Here is a 21,710-nt window from a genome sequence, read left to right on the forward strand (position 1 = left end):
GAGCTCACTCGCCTCGCCTGGTCAGCCCTGGGTGATAAAGATCTCCCCCTTCCTGAGGCAGGGCTGCCCCACACAATGGTGTGAACCACAGCCCTGCTGGGACAGGCATTGTTCAGAGGCGGAGGGACGGAAAAGAAAAATAATAATAATAATAATTAACTCCCCTAAATAGCTCATGCAAAGCCAGGTCATGATATCATCGCTCCTCCCTCTGTGTGTGCGCATGTGTGTGTTTGTGCTGCAGCTGCAGAGTACCACGGCTCACTGTGGTGCCTTTGATGGGAGCAAAGTCCCCTGGCAGCACTGCTCTGTCCCACGGCGTGCCCATGGAGATGAGCTGTGAGTCCTGACCCTCTTCTCCAGCTCCATAATCCACCTCTCTTGCAAACTCAGGGTGCCTGCATGGGGTGTCTCCTGGGATGGGAGAGCTGTGGTGGGGCTGGCAGGCTGGGACACGTCCTGCATGGAGGGGAGTGGAGCCAGTAGCATGGATTTATGGGCCAGGCTGGAGCCGAGTACATGGGTTTAGTTAATTGCAGGCCTGGGGGGAACAGAACGATAAGCAACAGGTAGAGGCAAGGAGGGACATGGTTGTAAAGCCAGAAATGAGAGACAGAAGCCTCAGTCCTCAGGGCCTGGATTTAATGGCTCTGAAATGCTTGCAATGAGCCACATGGGTGGAATGTCTGCACCCCCATTCACTCCGAGTGACCTCCTGCGCTCAGCAGAGCAAATGCTGGGCTGTCCACCCCGGGGGAGGCAGCAAGAGGGGGTCCCGGGGCCTCTGCTGTGTGCAGGACCTGGCCCCGAGGTGAGCTGCTGCAGAAGACAGAAGAAACCAGTCCCTGAAAGGGCCTCCCCCTTCTCTCCCCCAGTAAATCTCGGGTGGCCGAGCCTGACACTCCTGGGTAGGTTTACATCAGCAAGGCTGGAGTAGGAGGGCTTTAAAAGTGTTCACGTTCCAGCCTTGTCTCTCACGATGACCAGCCAATGGAGGCGACCTGAGTCCCTAGGAATTGCCAGGGGCTGAATGAACATGAAAATATCCTCAGCCTTCCCGGGGGTGGAAGGAGACAACTTCAGTGGGCAGATACAGCATCGCTGCCCCCAGCCTGCTCTGCACGAGGGAACAAGCCCTACCTGGGCCTTGGCGCAGCCGGCTGAGCCCTATTCCAGGGCCAGGAGCAGGATGAGGGGAGTGCTGGGGGATGGGGTGCGCGTGGGAACGGCCACAGAACAAAGCCATGGCGGGGGACAGGCCCCGCCACGGATCCGGCTCCTATTTTTAGTCACTTCCTAAGGAAGCACAGCACAGGGGCGCACGCTCGCCCTGGGCGCCTTCCAGCCTCCGAGGCGGCGTTAGCAGAGCTGCTGGCAGGGTCAGGGCCAACGCGGCTGGCCTCAGCCTCACCGGGAGCCCTCACACCTCCAGCCGGGGCGGCCCAGCCCCTAACGACAGGCCCAGCTCCGGGCCCGGGACCTTCACCACAGGCCCCGGCCCCAGCCCCTCACCGCAGGCCGCACGGGGCGGCCGAGGCTGCCGAGCCCGAGGCCCACGCCCGGCCTGGAGGGCCTAGCAGCGCTCCGGTTCCGGGGACCGAAGCCCCGGGGCGGGGCAGGGAGAGGCCCCGTCCCCCCGGCCCTCCCAGACCTCCCCCGCCTCCGCGGGACCTCCGTGGCGCGGCGCGATGACGTCACGCAGCGACGCGCAGCGATGACGCGCAGGGGCGGGCGGCGGCAGCGGCGGCGGCGGGGCCCGGAGTCGGGGCGGGTGGCGGGGCCGGACATGGCGGCGCGGCCCGGCCCGCGGGAAGATGAATAAGGGCTGGCTAGAGCTGGAGAGCGACCCCGGTGAGCGGCGGGGCGGGCGCGGGCCCGGGGGGCTGGCGGAGCGGCTCGGAGGGATAGGCCGGGGTGGGGCCTGGGCCGGGGGCCCGGAGGAACAGGCCGGGGGGACCCTGAGGGGCAGGCGGGGGGTGTGGGGTGCAGGGATGAAGCTTGGGCCGGGGGGGCGCTTGGGGTGGGGGGTGCGTGGGCAGGGTTACAGGGCGCAGGCCTAGCGTGCGGGTGCAGAGGGGCAGGGGCTGCGGGAGTGCGGGGGGAGGAGGGCCTGGGGCGGGCGGGAGGGCTGCTGGGGGCGCCAGGGGGGTGCCTGGGGGTGCGGGCAGAGGGTTGGGAGGGCAGGCGAGCACGGAGGGGTGTGTGGGGCAGGGGTAGCGTGAGTCCTGGGGGAAAGGGGAGTGTGTGGGGTTGTGGTGTATGGGACGTGGCCCGTGGGGACGTAGGGAGAGGTTATGAGCGTGTAGGGCAGGCAGGAAGGGGCATGTCAGGACGGGGGGTATGGAGGTTGAGGTGCGTGATGATGGTGGTGAAGAGGGATGGGGTGAAGAGGGCTGCAGGAGCATGGTGAAGGCTCAGAGTAGGTCCTGGGTTCTGGTAGTACTTGTACATGAGGTCTGAGGTACCCCAGGCACCTCTGTGTGCGTGTGATCTGATAAACGCAGGTGTCTCTGTGGAAAACATCTGAAATGCTGCAGAGGTGTAGCATGAAGCATTCCTGGTTTTTGCAAATATACCCTGAAATACAGGGAGAGGCATGCATCTGGGATGCCCCTTGCTACAGAAGCAGCTCTGACTGGTGATTGCCCCAGACCTACATGGGTGATTGAGGACAACCTTTGTCAGTTGGGAGCATGTGAGGGTGGCATCTCTGTCCCATGTGTGTCAGATACTGTTGTCACTTTGCAGCTGAGTGGGTGGATCGAACCCTCTCCCCCAGATAGTCCAGGAAAGGTGCTGAAGAGCCTGGTATGGTGCCTGAGCAGCCAGCACCAGGATGGTCACAGCTGTCCCCTTCCCTTTGCATTGGAGAAGGTGGTTTCTGTGGTGGGGTCCTGGGCTTTGTTTTGTGGGATAGGATTTGAGGGCCAAAGCCAATGTCAGCTGAGGCATTGGCTGAGTGTTGCTTTAACGTCTCTGAGTTGCTGTAGTGCGATGTGGGATCATCCCCTGGGAGGCTGAGAGCTGGTCTTTGGGATGTGGTGGTGTGTTTTTGAGGCTGTGAGTGAGGAAATTGGACCCCTGGCATTATACCCATCTTCCTGTGCTCAGCGAAGGATTCCATCTGCTGTCAGCCTCCCGTCACCCCAGGTTTTGCTGCTCTTTATGTTATTTTTACTGGTATTCAGGAATTGCCGAAATTGTTCCCATCTTCCTCCTTCTTCATCGTGATGATGTCAAAGACAGGACATGGGTTGGATTCTTGCACCTGGGAGGGAAGGTTATTTGCTTGGAAGATAATCTGGCTGGGCAGAGACAGACTCTCAGAACACTGCAGCTGTACTCCTTTGGACGTGTGGAGATTTGGATGCAGAGGTGACAGCTCGGACAGCAGTTAGGAATGAACCATGCGCTACTCTTGGCTTTCAGCACATCCCATAAGCTGCCTGGCCCTTGACACGGGGCTTGGGATTGAAGGTCTTGAAACTTTGCTGGTCAGGAAGGGTCGGTAGATCCAGATTTGGGCTGTTTGCCACGGCTGCTGGGCAGAGAGGGAAGCCTTGGGAACCTCCAGGCTGCTGGCGTAATATTATGTGTGCTTGTGGACACCAGAACGTTTCTCCCAGCTGACCCAAATGTTTTGGGACAGGGGTCTGGGTGTTCCAGGAGGGATGGCAGCAGCAGGATCATGCCTTTTATGGATGCTGAGGTAATACAAAGTATTGAAATGAAGTGGAGAAAAAAACTCCGTTGGAAGGGACCCTGGGAAGTGTTTGGCCCAAAGCAGAGCTAACTTCAAGGGTAGCTCAGGTCGCTTGTGGCCATGTCTGGTTGAATATGCCCAAGAAGGAGATTTCTGCACCCTGGTCCCAGGGCTGACTGTGCTGGTAGTGAAGAATTTTTTTTTTTCTGGTGTATAGGCAGAATTTCTCTTGCTGCAGCTTGTTCCCATCACTTCTTGTCCTTTCATGGTGCGCTTGGAGAAGTTTGGCTTCATCCTTTCTCTGACTACGCAGCGATGTTGATCAGACTGGAGGAAAGCATGCAACAGCTGGCTTCCCGTCTCCTTTGGTGCAGCCCTGCTGGTCTAGTGCATGGTCCTGGAGGACTGCTGCAGGGATGTGGGAGTGCTCTGGGCTGAGCCATAGCGAGCTTGGAAGTCCTGCTTGGTCTTCTCCTTCTGGTGGTACCCGTAGGAGCAGTGCTGCTTTCGGCATTTATGGTTGTTTGTGTTTGCAAGGCCTTGTGCTGATGCAAATCTTCACTGGCTGCAAGGCAGAGCTTGTGATATGGTTCACATCTCACGTCACGTTTTGCTGTGATCAGTAGACTGTAACTGTTGAAACTGGAGAGGAGTGAGGCCTTTGACTTTTGCGGAAGCTTTCACAGTTGAGAGACTCTACCTATAAGCAGCTGTGACTCCTGCTTCCATAACGGATGCCATCTAAAGAGGGAACAAGAGCCACGGCTGTAATGAGCATCTGAAGACTCTTATGGTCTGCAAGGACCGCTTGCCCTAAGCGCCTTGCTGCAAAGAACACAGCGAGGCTGTGGCACTGCCTGAAGTCTCTGTAGCTGTCACCTGTACGACACAGCCCTCCACAGCATCAAGTATTTTGAGCAAAACCATCTCTGTCAGAAAGGTGCTGGGGTTTGGTGTAATGGCCTTGCGTGGGTGAGGAGGCTGTCACTGGTTCAAAGCATGTTATTTCCATAGCATGTTTCTACCCACTGACAATTTTGTAAGAAATACAGTGTTTTCTGCTAAATTAATGAAGACTTTTTGCTCCCAGAAGTTTCCTCCCTGTTTTAGTAATTTTCACTTCGGTGTGGAAGCCCCTTGGGCTCTTCCATTCTTGACTGAGCCACTTACATCGAGTTCCTTAAATCTGTTGCTTACAGGGATGTTTCTCAGGATTGAATCCTTCTTATTGATATTCCCTGGACTTCCTCCCAGGCTTTCAGCAGCCTTTGTATGGGAGTGAAAGAAGCAGATTTATTTATTATTCCAGTCTCGAGCTCGCTAACTCCGGGTGCAGGGGGACCATCTGAAAATTAGGCCAACTGCCTTTGCTACGGCATCATAGTGGAAGCTGCTGCTCAGTTGCTGATGTCTAATAATCCTTTGGTCTCTTTGCTGTTGTCTGTGTATCTCTGGTTATGTCCTTCTGTAATGGGAATTTTGTAGACACTGGAGACAGGCTCTTGGATTTGGTCCCCCAGGAGAGAAGGAGATGAAGATGAGCCTTTTGACACTCGGACTTCCCCGCAGCCCTGTTGCTGTGAGCTGGCTTTCCCTTCACTGGCTGTCTTTCACTAACAAGGACATAAATTGCCTTGTTTTAAAATATCCTGTGATGAATCTAGCTCTGTTTCCCTCCAGTTAGAAGCATGCATGTCGTTTAGGTGCTCCCTGTTGCTGTGCATGGTGGGGATTTACTTCTTGGCAGGTCATCTGCAGTGGGTCAGGATGATGAAGGTGGATCTGGCTACACTGGGCTCTGGCAGGGGAGGGTTGGTTCAGGTCCTCTCGAGGAGGAGAATGGTGAACAGAGATGGAGGGATAAAGGGAGCCAGAGCACCTCTGTAGCAAGCCAGGGCTCAACAGTTCTGCTGCTGGGGAGTCAGTGTGATCCTGGTGCTGCTGTGCTGCATTTTTTCTGGCTGTGCCTTGGTCTGGGACCATGTGGAACCTTCCAGGGGCTGGTGGCAGCAAGTTTCCTCTCTGCTTTCTTCAGCTACAAGTAACCTACCTGTTGGTTTTGTTCCTTTCCAGGTCTCTTCACACTCCTGGTTGAAGATTTTGGTGAGTGCAAGAAACCTTCCTGGGAAGTCTGTTTTGTGCTCAACATTACTCCTAGTCCTTTCTGGGTGCCTTTACACCAGCTTCTACCCTTTGTTTGCAGGGGTCAAGGGAGTGCAGGTTGAAGAGATTTATGACCTGCAGAGCAAATGCCAAGGGTAAGTCACAGGCATGAAAGTATGAGTTTTATTAAGCAGAATGTGTCTGTGCGCCTGGGAACTCATTGCTGGGCATTCAGAAGGGCTTGTGTGAGCTTGTTGGTCATGGAGGTCAGCATTGGAAGTGATGAACCAGGAGTGCTTCATCAGGATTGGGGCAGACAGGTAATCTCCTGCCTTGAGAAAGACCTCGTGGGGGCAGGTGGGGGCATACTTCAAGGGCTTCATCTCCTTTTCCCCATGGAGAGCTGCAGTGCCAACCAGTGTGCTTGCACTGGGGGCTTTCTCCCTGTCTCGCTGCTTTGAAGTGGCTTTGAGGCTGTTGCTTTCTTAAAAGCCATTGTCTGAACTCCTCTTGAAGATGAATACAACATACATTGAAAAGGACAGGTCATTGGGTTGGTCAGGTACTGTTCTGCAGGTCAGTCAGTGTCCAGAGGTGAATTTCACCTCCCGTTTTTCTGTCTTGAGCCTCTTAAGACCTCTCAAATCCCAAAGTTTTCAAGCTTGATTGTTGTCTGAGCCTGGAGCATTAGCCTGGGAGAGTGTCCTCGGTAATGTGAGGCTGGGGGGATTTGTGGCAGGGATGGTCACTTTCAGAAAGATGGGGTTGGTGGTTCTGCTTTTCCTCTTTCTTTGCTGTGCCCACGGTTTGAAACAGATGTTTGGCAGAGCAGCCCCACTGATGTGGTCCATCCAAAACAATGCAGCTGTTGACTTCTCTCTGCAGCCCTGTGTATGGGTTCATCTTCCTGTTCAAGTGGATTGAGGAGCGCAGATCACGCCGAAAGGTCTCTACCCTGGTGGATGAGACATCGGTCATCGATGATGACATCGTTAATAACATGTTCTTTGCTCACCAGGTAGGCTAGAGGCAAGGGGAGAGTGTGCGTGTGTGTATGTGTGATACCTCAGGGAACCAACATTACTGGGAGGCTGTACTGCTCTTGATGGTCCTAAGGCAGCTCCTCTTTCCTGGGAGTCTCTCCCCTGAGCTTCCTGAGGGCTGCGAGCCTGTCTGTGGCCTGCACTGTGAGCAGATGCTCATGGGACATGGTGTGGCTTGCTAAACAGCACTGACTGACCTCCTTCCTTCTCTTGAGAGCCGAGGTCAGGTTGCTGCTCTCACATCTGGTTCTTGGTAATACTTTTCATTGATTATTGTTGATACTGAGGGGTTGTTGAAGGGTTTCCTTGTTCCTGCCTTATGGTCCTTATGTCACCCTCCAGCTGATCCCCAATTCCTGTGCCACCCACGCCCTGCTGAGTGTCCTCCTGAACTGCAACAATGTCGACCTGGGCCCCACACTGAGCCGCATGAAGGATTTCACCAAAGGATTTAGCCCTGAGGTAGGGGCAGGGGTGTGCAGGGCTGTGCATGGGTGGTGCGTGTGAATCTGCCTCTCGCTCCCCTCTCAGGATGATGCTCTAACAAGCTGGCTCCTCTCCAGGCCTTTGTGGCTGCACGCTACATCAGTATTGCCTCTTCTCACTCATCTTCCTACCTTGCCTTGCTCAGAGCCTTGGTCCCCTTACTCTGGGTGTAGCTCTGAGCCTTCTGTCATGTTATTCCCTAGCTCAGTCTATGGTCAAAAGTTCTCTCTCCTACCTTCAGACCTATCTTGAAGTCTGTGTTTCTCCAACTGTAATTTCTGTAGCGGAAACTGTGTGGTTTTCTTTTCTTGGGTTTTACCTGTAACTCAGCAGAGCAGAGGGTGTGCGTGAAAGCTGCTCTCCCAGTGCTGTGTGTCGAGGGAGGGAGAGAGGGAGCAGGGAGCTGGTGGGTGAAGCATTTTGTTTGTTGCCTGATGCTTCTCAGTTGTTTTCTTCTCTTGCCGTTTGCTGCAGAGTAAAGGCTATGCCATCGGCAATGCCCCAGAGCTGGCAAAGGCCCATAACAGCCATGCCAGGTGAGTGAGCGGGTGTCACGCAGCTCGCTTTTGCCGGAGGCGGCAGGCTCTCCTCTGACCTCTCACCTGTCTTGCCTTTGCAGGCCGGAGCCACGCCACTTGCCAGAAAAGCAGAACGGTATCAGTGCTGTGCGAACCATGGAGGCTTTTCATTTTGTCAGTTATGTCCCTATCAAGGGACGACTGTTTGAGCTGGATGGGCTGAAGGTCTATCCCATTGACCATGGTAAGAACCTGCCTGTCCCTACTTTTTGACAGAGTTGAATAGACACCCTGGCATGTCCAAATGTATGTATTATTTTTCATTGTCTTAGAGAAAAATGCAGAGCAAAGCATTAGCTGATGTTTGTGGAGAATCACTCCAATGGCTCCCAGATTCGTCCTGAGTTTTGACAGCTCATTTTGGAGCCTACGCACTGGGGACTGTCTAGAAGGCAATTATTTCTGCATGCGTTGCACTGTATTTTCCTCCCTGGTTGCTCAGGGTCATGAGGTCCTTCTGCAGCTCTGAAATAACTCAGTATTGCAAGCAGAACTTGTCTCTTCCTTACTCTTCCCTTGTGCCAAATAACCACTGTGTGTTGAGGCACAGGATCCCAACGCAGATCCCAGCAGGCCGCTCGGGTTACTCCCTTCTCTTACAACCTGACCACTCAGTTCTCTCTTTCAGACACTTAGTTATCCCTGCTAGGACTTTGCTTCTGTCTGTTAGATTCTTTGGTAAGGTACCCGCTTTGTGTGCTTGGGTTACTTAAGCATGGCACCAGATCCAGCAGCAGGTGGATCCCAGCAAGAGCTGAGATTTCCTTGGACTTCATAAGCCTGAGTCTTGAATCACTTGTGGTCTGTAGGGTTCAAAATTCACCTTTCTGCCCAGCACATAGCTCCCATTTTCCATTTGGAAGGCAGAAGCAGGGGATCCCATGTATGGGCTGACAACACGGTCCTTCTGCTTCCTGGGCCCCTTCTTGGCTTGATCCCTGGTATGTAAGGGAGCCACGATGTTGCCTCTGTTGGAGGTGGCAGGATCTGCTCTGTGAGTCTGAAGCAGGAGCCTTGGCCTGCGTTGCTCAGTCCAGCTAATGTCTCGTTATCGCAGGGCCATGGGCTGACGACGAGGAATGGACGGACAAAGCCAGGAGAGTGATCATGGAGCGCATCGGCCTGGCCACTGCAGGGTAATGACCCAGGCCATGGTGCAGGCACTGGCCCCTTGCCATTCGTCCCTGGGTTATTTCTACTGTGGGCTTTGTGTGGCAAGTTGTGGAAGTGGGGGGTGGAGAACATTGCCTGGGGAGAGGTGCCAATGTGCTGCTTCCTCGCCTTCTCTTGCATGTAATTTGCCAGCCTTCAGAGCATGCAGGGTAGTCCCTGCAAATGGCCACGCAGGATTACGAGGGGCCAGATCAGGTTCCTGTTAGCTTGAGTCCATAGGAGACGGAACGGTGCTTCTGGTCCTGAGCTGGGATTCTTGGATGCTGGGGCATGGGAGTGACCAAGTGCTGGCATAGGTTGCCCAGAGAGGTTATGGGGTCTCCATCCTTGGAGATAAAGGCTGTATGGATATGGTCCTGAGCAACCGGCTCTGGGTGACCCTGCTGGAGCAGGGGCTGGGAGCAGATGACCCCCACAGGTCCCTTCCCAACCAAGCTGTGATTCTGTGACGGGTGTTTTGTGTTGTGGCTGAAGCAGCTTTGTCCTGCTTCTTCAGCCAGTGTGAACTTGACTTGGTTTTGGAGGAAAAGCCTCCTGTGTGTTGGTGTTAAACTCCAGGGCAGGGGAGGTGCTGCCTGGAAGGAGCCCTCGGGGGGTGTGCAGGGTATGGCTGGCAGCCTGCTCGCCCCTCTTGCTGGGAGACGGGCTTTCCCTGCCAGCTCGTGCCTGACGGCTGCTGTCCCTTCCTGCAGGGAGCCGTACCACGACATCCGCTTCAACCTGATGGCAGTGGTGCCTGATCGGAGAATGAAGTATGAGTCTAAACTGCACATCCTGAAGATGAACCGCCAGACTGTGCTGGAGGCCTTGCAGCAGGTAGGACAGCCCAAGCTCTGAGGGAGTTGTGAGCCTGGGGTAGGAATAGGCTGTTTTCAGGGCATCTCCCTGTGCTGGGGGGGCCCTGGATTTTGGGGTTTTTTTTGGCCTTGGGAAATCTCTGGGAACAGGAATTAACCGGCCTCTCTGCTTGGCCTTTTGCTGCTCACCTGGGAGGTTATCCATGGCATTATTGGTTGATACAGGTGGTCAGCAGCTGGCCCACCCTCATGAGTTGTTCTACGGTGCTTGAACGGGAGAGATGTGGTTTGGGTTATCTCGGTCTAGCACTCAGTGTCTTATCTGTCATTTGCCTTCAAGCTTATCCGAGTAACTCAGCCTGAGCTGATCCAGACCCAGAAGTCTCAGGAGTCTCAGCCTCCTGAAGAGGCAAAGCCAGCCAGCATAAAGACTGTGACTCCGGAGAGCACCCACCCAGGTAGACCCCTGTACCAGTGGTGGAACCTGCCAGCCAGCTTGGCTTGTAGTGGAGTGAGCACGGGCTGGTGACAACGGTTGGCTGACCTGTAGCTGGAGGCTGTTTTATGGTCAGCTTCGCTTTTGTTTCTCCAAGCCCAGCTCTGTATGCCCTGTGCTGGGGTGTGGTAGATGCTTCTGTGCCTGGGAGCAGTGTTGGAGAGACATGGAGCTTGGGAACAGGAGAGCCTAAGCTTGGGGGCAGTGGTGACAGCTGGAGGTGGAACGGGAAGTGGGTGTGATGGTCTGGTGGAGTGTAAGAGCTCTTCTTTTACATTGGGTGGGCAAAGGGTGGCAGAGGACATTGAGTAAAAAGTGATGGTGCTGGTCATGAAAGGCTGTGCTGTGCTTGTATGGCAGATGGCACTGACGAGCCCACCAGCCAGGGCCACCCTGTGGCCACGCAGAGCCCACCCAACAAATCCAAACCAGCAGCAAAGACGTCAGCGAGCAGTATCAATGGAGCACCTCCAGGAAACCCCAACCCCATCGTGCAGAGGTTGCCAGCCTTCCTGGATAATCACAACTACGCCAAGTCCCCCATGCAGGTAAGCTGGAGCTCCAGGCCAGCAGCATGCCTGACTCGAGCTGAGCTTTTTATTTCCCATCCCTCACCTCTGTGGGACTGTGGCTTGTCAGCTGGTCGGAGCCCTTCCCCTGCCCTTTCAGCCTGCCTGCCCTCGTACTCACCCAGGCTGGGAGGTGAGAGGGTAAATAAAGGCTGACCTGGCAAAAGAGGTTGGCACTGATGTGGGTCAGCTGAGCAAGCATGGGGAAGAGTCCCCCATCTCCTCTTGGAAGGGGCAGGGGGACTGAGGATGTGACCGCTGGGCTCTTCCTCCCTGCCCTGCTGCTGGCAGGCCATCAGCAACTGTGTTTTGCAGGAAGAAGAAGACCTTGCAGCAGGAGTGGGTCGCAGCCGGGTCCCAGTCCGACAGCACCAGCAGTACTCAGATGATGAGGATGACTATGATGACGATGACGATGATGAAGTTCGTAACACCAGCTCGGCCATCAGGTGACGGCTTGAGCTGAGGGTGGCGGGGAGGGAGCTGACGTTTGCAGAACCAGTGGGGGTGACTTCCAGATCTCTTTCCTGAGCGCTGATAGTTGTGTTAGAGCTTGCACCTGCGTGTGCCGTCAGGGCTGTTCTCTTTGCCTGCCGTTTTACTGTTCGCTTGCTGGACTGTGAAGCCCTGCTGTAGCTGTTCACAATCAACCCGCGGTTTTGGCTCTGCGTATTGGCAGCTTTGGGGAACCTCAGTTCCCTAGTGCTGATTGCCAGATCAGCTCCTGGTGACAGTGGTGGTGTGCTCAGACTGCTGCAAAGGTCAGGAAGGTGGGGCCGCAGTGAGGGTGCTTTTGGGGCTTCTGGAAGAAGAGCAGGGGTATGCAGCACGCTGTGCCCCCCTAGCTGCGTACAGGTACCTGCAGCTGAGCGGTTCAGTGGTATTGGGGTGCTGCCAGAGAAGATGGTGGCAGTGGGGATGACCTAGAAATGTGTCAGGCCTTGATTCATCCCAGCAGACAGCCTGGACTGCTGAGTGCAGAGCTGCCAGTGGCTGCACTGGGCCCCCACCTCCTTCTACCAGCTACTCACCTTCCCCGCTGTGTTCCCGGGCAGGTACAAAAGGAAAGGGCAGGTAAAGCAAGAGCATGTGGCGGGGGCTGCGGATGGCCAGCTCTCCGTCCTCCAGCCCAATACCATCAATGTCCTGGCTGAGAAACTGAAGGAATCTCAAAAGGATCTTTCCATTCCCCTGTCCATCAAGACGAGCAGCGGGGGCACTGCCGTGGCGGTGGTCACCCACTCCCAGCCCTCTCCCACCCCCAGCAACGAGAGCACGGACACGGCCTCGGAGATCGGCAGCGCCTTCAACTCCCCGCTGCGCTCTCCCATCCGCTCGGCCAACCCCACCCGCCCCTCCAGCCCCGTCACCTCCCACATCTCCAAGGTGCTCTTTGGCGAGGAGGACGGCCTGCTGCGTGTTGACTGCATGCGCTACAATCGGGCTGTCAGGGACTTGGGGCCCGTTATCAGCACCGGGCTGCTGCACCTCACGGAGGACGGTGTGTTCTGCCCGCTGGCTGTTGCAGGTAGGTGCCTCTGCCAACTTTTGGAAGGGTGGCATTTCCCCTGTGGTGGTGGGATAGTGTCCTTTGACTTCGGGAGTGGATCCTGGCCCTTTACGGTGGCTGATGGCTCCTAATGCTTCCTTCCTGTGCCCACAGATGGGGGTAAAAGCTCCCCGCCTTCCATCAAACCCGGTGAAGAGGCCCCAGTCGCAATCAAACTGGACGAGAAGGAGGGCAGTGAGGCCAGTGACAGCAAAGAGAAGGTGGGACTTGGCAGGACCAGTGATCACCCTGGGGGGGAAAAGTATTCTCCCAAGGTGAGTTTTGTGCTGTGACAGCCCTGGGAGCCTGGAGCTCCCTGCGCTCACCCAGAGATGCAGCAGCGCTGGCAGTGTGCACGCTGTCCCGCTCACGTGTCGCAGCAGCTGTGCCTCGAGGCATAGGGCAGCGCAGGTGGTGTGCCTTGCATCATCGCAGGGACGTTTGCCTTGGCAGCGAGCAGAGCTGCTGTCTCCTGCAGCCGAGACATTGGGCGTGCTGTGCTCTGCTCTCCTTTGAGCCAGAGGCTGGTGGGACCCTGCACCCCCAAATCCCAGCCTGCTGGTACCTTCACTACCTGTGCCCGCCAGCAAAGGCAGGACTAGGCTCAGGTAGCACAAGCACATCAAGAGCTTCTTGGAAGAGACCTGGGCTAGAAACTGTTTTACTCGGAAGAGAAGTCTTGAGATTTTGTTACCGAGAATAACCAGGCCCTGGGGTGTCCCTCAGGCATGCACACAACCCTTCCCCCTGTCCCAGAGAACCAGATACGCGGGGCTGGGCCAGGCTCGAGCAGAACCCAGCTCCTCCTCTGGGACTGGCCATAGTGCTGCCTGATTGATCACCCCCTGGCTCAGAAATTCCCTACAGTGAACTGATCCCCCACCCCCCTACCCTGGCAAGTGTTTTTTACTTTGACAAATCCTCCCTTTCCCAGCCACTTACCAGCTCACTCCTGTGCTGTGGCAGGGGTCTGTCTGCTCATGTTTGGTCTGCTTGATCCTGACAGGAGCTGCTGGCACTGCTCAAGTGTGTGGAGGCAGAGATTGCAAACTATGAGGCGTGCCTGAAGGAAGAGGTGGAGAAGAGGAAGAAATTCAAGGTTTGTTGATGACTTGTTTGCATTGCCAATTTAGCTCCCCGAATGCTTCTGCCTTTACATCAAAGAGAAGGGAGAGCGGTTCAGCTGAGAATGGCGATGGGAAGTATTCAGGGTCCCTTTCCCATTACCAACCAGGCTTACGGGGCAGAGCTTCCGCCAGGACAGACCGAAGCCCCTGGGCAGCACTGACTAGCCTGAGGAGGATGGGGAGCGCTGCCGCTGAGCCACCGCTGAACAGCAGCACTGACAGGAGGAAGCGGGGGGGGCAGTCTCTGCTGCAAGGCCCGGCAGGATTTCTCCCCTGCCCACCCTCGCCTCTCCCCAGCAGCACTTTGTGGAAAATGCTGGCATTTGAACCGGGATGGAGACAGTCTCAGTTGTGCACTAGACAGGACAGGGCTGGGAGGTGGGTCCCTGCCTGCTCTGGTCTCACTGTTAGCCTTGAGCTCTCCTTCATCCATGCCACCCGTTTGTGGATTATTTGTGAATTTTTCCTCTCTTTGTAGATCGACGACCAGAGGAGAACCCACAACTACGATGAGTTCATATGTACCTTCATCTCCATGCTGGCCCAGGAAGGTGAGCTGTGCTGTGCGGCCGAGGGGGTGGAGCGCAGGGTTCCGATTCAGCTGGGGGAGCCATGCTGAGCGCGGCAGAGCAGCAGCTGGGAGCCTGGGAAGCTCACCCTGCCCTGGGGCATGAGGGTAGCACTCAGTCTGGGGAGCTGCGCGTCTCTGTTCTATGTTCTTCTGATTTTACAGTCCCAGGAGGAGCCCACTAATGGGTTTTGGGCAAGAGGGGGAGGGCTGCACCCTTGCATGGGCAATAGCAGCGCTCCAGTGTGGGCATATCTGTCTGCCTCTCACCCTGCAGGCATGCTGGCCAGCCTCGTGGAGCAGAACATCTCGGTCCGCAGGCGGCAGGGGGTCAGCATCGGCCGGCTGCACAAGCAGAGGAAGCCGGATCGCCGGAAACGCTCCCGCCCGTATAAAGCCAAGCGTCAGTAGCCTGGGAGTCAAGACTGTGAGAAGCAGCTGGGCTCTGTGGCTTTGGGCAGGGACACTTGGATCTACGTTACATTTTGCCTAAGGAAGACGGACCACAGTGACAAGCCCTCAGCTGACGTGGAGCCTGGGGACAAAGAGAAATCGGGTTTTCCTTTGAGCCTGAGCTGTGAAAGGCAGGAACACGTTGTCTTGAGGGAAGTCCCTGCAGCCGCAGCAGAAGGCAAGCTGGCGTGCCCGGCTGCCTGAGTGTGCTGTGGCAGCACACACATGCTGTGGGCCTGTGTCTCGGCACTGTGGCCGAGGACTGCAGCAGGAGAGGGAGAGCCCACCTGGCCCGAGTCGGCTCCGATGCTGAACACCGGCGATGCTGATGCAAGGTCGTGCTGGCTGCAGCTGGCTGTGGCTTGTGTCCTCCTGTGTCCAGGCCTTCAGCTCTACGCTTCCCCAGGCCATCTATATCTGTCTCCTATCCTTCTCCCTCCCTTCCCCAAGTTATTTTTGGTTCTGACCCCTGCTTTGGCTGTTGCTGAGCAAGGTGGCTCCTGGGCAGAGCCCATTCTCCTGCGCTCACCTGCCTCCCTGCTACCTGGTTTCCAGAACCACCCCCTGGGTGGCTGTGCAGGTCCTGCCTTGCTGCTCTGGGCTTGGTGCCACCCCCAGTGCCGGGGGAGGGGGGGTGGGGTTGTCCCTGGAGCTGGGCCTTGTGCCCAGCCCTCGGTGGTGGTGCTGGGGGGCAGCGCGTGGCTCTGCTGCCATGGCTGCTGTCCTAGGGACCAGCTCTGGCCCTGGCGGTGCCGGTGGGTCACACAGGGTTGCTCCAGGCCCAGTTCTGAATCCCTGTCAATTACAAACAGACCAAGTTCATCAGGTGGCCTCGGTGCTGCTGGGCACGGCGCCGGGGTGGACGCTGGGTGTGGAGTCCCTTGGTGAAGCCTTGCAGCGTGGGGAGAGGTGCCTGGGTGCTGCAACACTCGGGGTGGTGTGGGGGCTGCAGGGGCGGGTGGAAGCAGTGGCGGGAGCACACGAAGCTGCTCATCCAGAGCTCGCTGGTGTGGGCAGCAGCCTGCTCCCTGCCACAGCGCCTGGCCTGGCCCTCGCCTGCCACCTCCTGCACATGGTCTTCTTGGGCCTGTCCCCAGCAACCCAGCTGAACTGAGAAGCCAGAGGTCAGCACCTCTCCAGAGGTGTCCTGAGGCATAGCTGGGCCGAGGGGTGCTGTCATGGGAGAGGACTGAATTTTGCAAATGTGCAAGTTTGTACAGGTCTTGACTATGGAATGAGACTGTTCTTTTGGTATTTGTTGAAGGGAAGAAAATCCCCTCTCTTGCTGTGTCTAGTATCAAGTGCTGTAAATAATGGATCTGTCTGAAGGAATAAAGCTATCCTGTAACAGCCAGCCAAGGGAGAGGTGTGCGAGGGAAGGGAGAGGTGTGCGTGTGCAGCCAGGAGCACTGAGCACGTGGCTCTGGGCCGTGCTGTCCCTGCCAGCAGCACTTCTGTGGTGCTAAAAACCAGGTAAGTGTAGGGATTGCAACACCGGGTGAATGTGATACTGGTGGAGTCCAGTTAATTTATTGACACAGCACAGAGAACAGGAGGAGAGGGCAGCAGCTGCTGGCAGTTGGCACTTGGCACCTGCTGCACCTCTGCGCAGGATGGCAGAGCCCCCAGCTCAGGCTGCCAGGCCCCTCCTGGGCTGGTGGGTTTTCTGGCTAGAAATCCAGGGTGCAGATCAGGGCTGTGCCCCGTTTGATCCAGTGCTTCTGGGGCTTGTTAGTAGGGATCTCCACAGCAATCACGTAGTTGGTGGAGTGGCCTGTTGTTGACAGCGTACCTGTAATGGGGGAAACAACGGCAGGAGGTGGTACTGCAGACCCTGCTGCACCACACTGACCTGTGACCCCTGCCCCATACCCGTGAGCCCATGTGCGATCCCCTGGCCAGAGGCACTGCTCGCAGAGCCAGGGTCCCTGGCTGCTCAGGCTTCACGACCACAGCAGGAGAAATCTTTTTTTGTTCCTGGATGGTCTCAGCCAACAGTGCCTCGCTCCATGCCAGTGTGTGGCAGGAGGAACTCCTGTAGCCTCTCTTGGGCTGCCCTTCCTAGCGCTTACCCTGGAGATCCATCTTCAGGGCACCTACCTGCACGATTGAGAGTCTTATAGATCGGGCACAGATAGGTGCCAGCAGCTGGAGGCTTGCGGCTGGGGCCAGGAAGCAGCCAGATGACGGCCATCTCTGTGTAAAGCTCCCTGGGGTGCGACTCCGCCAGCTGAAAGGCAGCGGGGTCCCAGCGGGCGCCTTCAAGAAACAAGCCGTGGATGTAGCAGCCTTGGGCAGGGTGGCGAGTGAGCTGGCTCACCGACTCCTTCATTACCTGCAGAGGGGAGCGGGCCCAGGGCACTTCATCGAGGCGTCTCCCTTGGTCAGCCCCAGGGACCCCCTTGGGCTGCTCTTGGTTGAGTCAGCGCTGCCCAAGGGGCGCCTGCCCCAGCTCTCCGATGGGCTGGGCTGGGTTTTCGGGCACCCTGCATCATGCCTGTGGCAGGGGATGCGAGCAGGTCTGGGGAGGCGGAGAAGCCCCTGCTCGCCTTGTGGAGGTGTCTGACAGTGGGTGGCTGTATCTGAGCACCAAGGGGATAACGGGCTCCGTGGGCAGCAGTGCAGCTAGTGGCTTCACCTCTTGGGCAGACCAGGGCTAGAACTGCTGCCTTTGTGGCTTTCTAGCAGCACACTGCAAAAATAACCCAGAAAAATCCAGAGCCTCCAGCTCACTGACCTTGAAGCTGAACGAGATGGTGTCAATGGGGACGCCGGACTTCCTGGCAAAGTTCTGCAGTGTCCCAGTGAGGAAGGCCTGCGGGAAGAAGAACCCGCTGATCCAGAACACGGAGGGGATCCCACGGCTGACCCAATTCTGCAGGAATTCAATCCGCTGCACCAAGTCATTCACCCAGGATGCCAAGGGCTTCAGCGATGGGTAGGCCTGCGGGGCAGTCACAGAGGAAGGTGTTGAACACGATCAAGGACATCCTGGACCTTGTGCCCCAGTTGCTGACAGCTGCCCAGAGGTTCATCCAGCCTGGAGCTGGAAACAAGCGCAAGCTGCACTAGGCAGGAGACATGTCCAAGGCAGGGGAGTAAGAGGCAGCTCCATGTGAAGCAGCCCAGTCCAGCTGTGGTGACTGATGACCTGTTCCCCCGGCTGGGGTGAGCTCCTGTGGGCAGCTGGGCTGGCTGGGACACGTACCTTGGCATTCCACATCTCAGGAACAGTGTTGTTGTACAAGCTGCTGGCCATCAGCTCCAGCTGAGAGGACATCACAACCAGGCCCTGGAGAGCTTTCAGCAAATCCTTCAGTGTCTGAGCAACCACCTCCAGGAGTTTGTTGTACCTACAGAGAAAGAGAGTATGGATCGCTGCATGAGCAAAGCTCCGCCAGCCCCATTCCTCTTTAACGGGGTCTCATAGCTGACCCCCGTCCCAGCCCTGAACTGCTGATGTTAGCAGATGGAGACACTGATGAGTCCCCACAGGACAGGGATCAGCTGAAGGTCCTGGTGGGGATAAGACAGTTGTTAGCTTGTCTGCCAACCCCACTGCCATGTCCAGCAACGAAATTCCTCAAAAGGTGGGGGGCAGGGAGGGGCAGGGGCCTGCACATCTCTGCTGTTCACCAAGGGACCAGCTGGTTCCTGGCCCAGGACGTGATCCCGCAGTGGTTTTACCTGATCACTTCCTGTACCAGCACTGTGTTCATGGACTCTTCGTAGAGCAGCGGGTATTTGTGGATCACCTCCTGCAGGTTCATGGGGGCTGGCAGCTTTGCCAGGATGTCCTTGCAGGTCTCCTCCACCAGCTAGAAGGAAGGCAGCAAGTGGGTGAGCATCCTTCTGGCCATGGCTGCTGGGAAGGGGGAGAGCTAATGCCTGGATGGCAGTGCCGTTGCTGGCACCCAGCAGGCAGGGTGGCACCTGCTGAGAGCTGGCGTTTGTGCTGCTGCCTGTGCTGGGCACTGGCTGCCAGAGCACCGATGGGATCAGGGCACCCACCTCTTCCCTGCTGCACATTCCCAGCTTGAAGGTCTTGGGTTGCAGCTGCGTAATGGCTCCCAGCAGAGCAAAGGTCTCCTTCTGAGCGAAGGTGATGTTGGCGTTGTCATGTAAACCAAAAAACTCTGGGCTATCATTGAGCGGCAGGTTCTTGATGTACTGGAGGTAGCCCTGGAGAGGAACCCGCACAGGCTGTGAGGCCAAAAGCGCAGGGATAAAGCTGCAGTGCCCCATCAGGCTGCTACAGGCCTGGCCTGAACGAAATTACTAAACCAGTGTTGCTGGATAAGCTAAACCCAGCAGATCACAGACGCGGGAGATCCTCCTCCTCTTGGTGCTTGGGGTTCATTCATCTGACTGTTACACAGCTCTTTGTCCCGTCACAACCAGGAAAAGCAACTTGTGGCTTTGACTTCGGGACAGTTTATGTGTACCCAGAGCAATGCTTGCAGCTGCGGGACTTGGGCTGCTGGAGAGGCTGGCGGGGTGGCAGCTCCCCTGAGGCAGGTTTGGTGTCTCAGTGGAGGCCGTGGTTTGTGCTCTGGCTGGTGAGTTAAATTGCACTTGTGCGGAAGGAAACACATGCTGTGAGAACAGGCAGCTTGGCAGTGACCCTCCTGCTGTGTCTCCTTCAGAGCTCCTCAGGTACTTTAGGTAGGTGTTACCAAAATGATTTAGAGTGATTTCAGCTGGGGAACTCTGGTATAGCTGCTACCACCTCCTGAGCACAGGGAAAAAATTTTCCTTATCTTGCAGCTTCCTGAACACAGCTGAAGATCCCCACGTTCTTACAAACCTACATTCCCTCAGGGCACTGGAAATGCAGGGGGTTTCAGGGAGGAGTAGATCCCTTTTGCACTATGATGACCCACCTGGATCTATGAGCTGCAATTTGTTACTTGAGTACTTACATCAAGGTCAGAAGAGGTACTGATCTGCTTGTAGATCCCTGATTCAGAATAGGCAAACTCAGGAATTAAAACCTCAGGCTTGTAGAAATCTTCCAAAATACTCATGATGCAGCGCCTGTCCCAGTCGTCAGTCACACGGCCACCGTAGTTGATCTCCCCAGCCGTGTACTTCAGAACCTGCGAAGGACTCTGCCGTGGCTTTCTGACCCACACACGCATCACAAGCCTGTTCCTGCTGACAGGAGGGGCCGGCTCACACACTTACCTTGAATGGGATGTCTGTGTATTCACTCAAGAACATCTGTAGCTGACTGATGCAAATGCGGAGGTCTCCATCTGTGAACTCATAGGGGATGTTGAACCCCAGAGGCCCAAACTTTCTCCTCTCCAGCATGTTCCCATGGAAGAAGCAAAGTGACAGCAACAAAGATTTAAACTCTGCAACCTGTGGGCAGGGGAGCAGGGTATAAGAGGTGCTCAGCTTGGGAGGAAGCATCCCTGGATGGAGTCAGTTCCTGCTGGGACCTGGCAGAGACGTGCCAATTGAGCAGTTCCAGCTGGAGCCTGGAGAGGTGAAGGCTGTGGCCCAATCCCTTGCTTGAAAGCTGCAAGTGTCTTAGCCCAGGCCCCCACAATCCTGCTGCTTCTGTTTCCCAAAGTGAAACTTAATTGGCTTGCAGAGTAGATACGAGCTTCCGAGAAATACCACCAGCCCTTCTCTAAAATGTGAGAGTGCTAGCGGAGAGAAGATCTATGTCTTGAGAGAAGCAATATCCAGGTGGAAAGCATACATTGGAGCAGGCATGGGCTGGGGACAGCAAACCAAAGCATGACCTGAGTCTTACCTTGAGGCAACAATTCAAGAAGTCATCACTGAAACTAATGTAGGACTTGAGCAGGTTGGCCTTGACTCCACGGGGGGGCTCGATGGTCATCTTGGAGCCATTCTGGAGGATGGACACAGGGAAGCGGTTGCTTGGTAGACTGGTGAGCCAGAGGCGAAAGTCCTGATGCACCTGGAAAGCCAGAAGGCAGCAAGTGCTTAGAGAGCGCAGGCACAGCCACTGCAGCTGCTCCTGCACTGATCCTCTAGTTTTATGGGGAACCTGTGGATTGAACTAGATCTGGGCTCCTCCCAGGGCTCCAGCCTCCTGCCTGTTGTCCCCAGAGTGGGCAGGCTGCTCAGCAGAACAGCTCACCTTGCTGGGGTCAATGCCCTCGACAAGTGTCTCCAGTGAAGGCATCCAGCTGGGGGCCAGGTGGCAGTTCTGGAAGAAGACCCACTTGCCCTGCTCCATGGCACTGTGCATCATGGCTTCAGCACGGGGCCCCTGAGGAGGCAGATGAGAAGAACTCAGAGACTCTGGTTCACTGCAGGGTGTGCCCTGCTCAGCTGGACAGGCAGACAGCTGCTGGGTGGAAGGACAGCTTTCCAGAGCTACAGTCTGGCTTTGTCACCGTGGCTCAACTGGATCTTTGCGGTCTGGTGGCACAGCCAAGGCCCTTTTACAGCTTTTGCAAGCCTGTGTGGGAGAGCGGAGGGAGCGCAGGAACTGGGGATGGATTTGGGAAGTTAGAAGGCACTACAGAGGGAACCGCTGCAGCTGCCCCGAACTGGCTTCTGCAGCTGACAGAATGTTGGTGAGTAAGGGTCCTGGGGTAGCAGGGCATTTTCACTGCGCTGCAAGGGTGTCTGATCTGCTTGGAGCTAGGTGAGATCACTGGGAGTGCCAGCAGGACAGTGCTGCTGCAGGTGGGTAACAGCAGCTTACCTGGCCTTGGCCCAGAGAAATGGCAGAGAGCTTTTGGGAGAACTTCATTTCTTCAGCAAACTTGTAGAGGTCGGCAGCAGGGTCAGTGCCTGGGGACAGCACGAACACCAGGGGGGTGGTGGCAGTGGACTCCTTGAAGACAACTGAGAGGTCTGTGGTCTGCAACGCAGAATGCTGGTCAGAGACGAGGGGCCGCAGTGGCACCACGCCGCACATCCTCACCTTGCCAGGCCTCCAGCTCCTCTACAAGGCACCGGTGTGCTTGGGTGCCAAGCCCAAAACCACATTCAGTAAGGGCCTAGGACAGCTCTCCTCTGGCAGCGTTAGGATCAGAGCAGTCATTGCTTTCCCATTTGTCATACAAATTCATC

The 21,710-nt window shown here is 56.3% G+C and overlaps 2 protein-coding genes across 5 annotated transcripts in view; one reads left to right on the plus strand and one right to left on the minus strand.

Moving 5' to 3' along the window:
* Positions 1-1,721: 1,721 nt before the first annotated feature.
* BAP1 (BRCA1 associated protein 1) lies at positions 1,722-15,999 on the plus strand. Of its 4 annotated transcripts, none has more exons than XM_040592160.1 (17): positions 1,722-1,851; positions 5,777-5,806; positions 5,907-5,961; positions 6,692-6,824; positions 7,192-7,311; positions 7,810-7,871; positions 7,955-8,097; positions 8,971-9,049; positions 9,779-9,902; positions 10,224-10,341; positions 10,737-10,927; positions 11,264-11,397; positions 12,004-12,476; positions 12,612-12,772; positions 13,504-13,596; positions 14,103-14,175; positions 14,470-15,999. In XM_040592160.1, exons 1-17 carry the CDS (start codon positions 1,815-1,817, stop codon positions 14,601-14,603), a joined length of 2,160 nt encoding a protein of 719 aa, XP_040448094.1. In that variant the 5' UTR covers positions 1,722-1,814; the 3' UTR covers positions 14,604-15,999. The 4 variants fall into 4 exon arrangements, with proteins under 4 accessions (XP_040448094.1, XP_040448096.1, XP_040448095.1 ...); XM_040592162.1 differs by having other exon boundaries at positions 12,612-12,718; XM_040592161.1 differs by having other exon boundaries at positions 1,723-1,851; positions 10,740-10,927.
* Positions 16,000-16,201: 202 nt separating this feature from the next.
* The window catches only part of DNAH1 (dynein axonemal heavy chain 1), a 68,040-nt gene continuing 62,531 nt past the window's right edge, over positions 16,202-21,710 (minus strand). The window contains exons 68-78 of the mRNA XM_040593388.1: positions 21,340-21,498; positions 20,767-20,898; positions 20,413-20,583; positions 19,833-20,012; positions 19,568-19,744; positions 18,657-18,827; positions 18,333-18,463; positions 17,854-17,998; positions 17,383-17,589; positions 16,746-16,980; positions 16,202-16,437 (exon numbers count right to left, since the gene is read on the minus strand). Of these exons, the coding sequence (XP_040449322.1) occupies positions 16,316-16,437; positions 16,746-16,980; positions 17,383-17,589; positions 17,854-17,998; positions 18,333-18,463; positions 18,657-18,827; positions 19,568-19,744; positions 19,833-20,012; positions 20,413-20,583; positions 20,767-20,898; positions 21,340-21,498 (1,830 nt within the window). The 3' untranslated portion in view covers positions 16,202-16,315. The remainder of the gene's footprint in view (positions 16,438-16,745; positions 16,981-17,382; positions 17,590-17,853; positions 17,999-18,332; positions 18,464-18,656; positions 18,828-19,567; positions 19,745-19,832; positions 20,013-20,412; positions 20,584-20,766; positions 20,899-21,339; positions 21,499-21,710) is intronic.

The sequence above is a fragment of the Falco naumanni genome, chromosome 4, assembly GCF_017639655.2.
Source record: "Falco naumanni isolate bFalNau1 chromosome 4, bFalNau1.pat, whole genome shotgun sequence".
NCBI lineage: Eukaryota > Metazoa > Chordata > Aves > Falconiformes > Falconidae > Falco > Falco naumanni.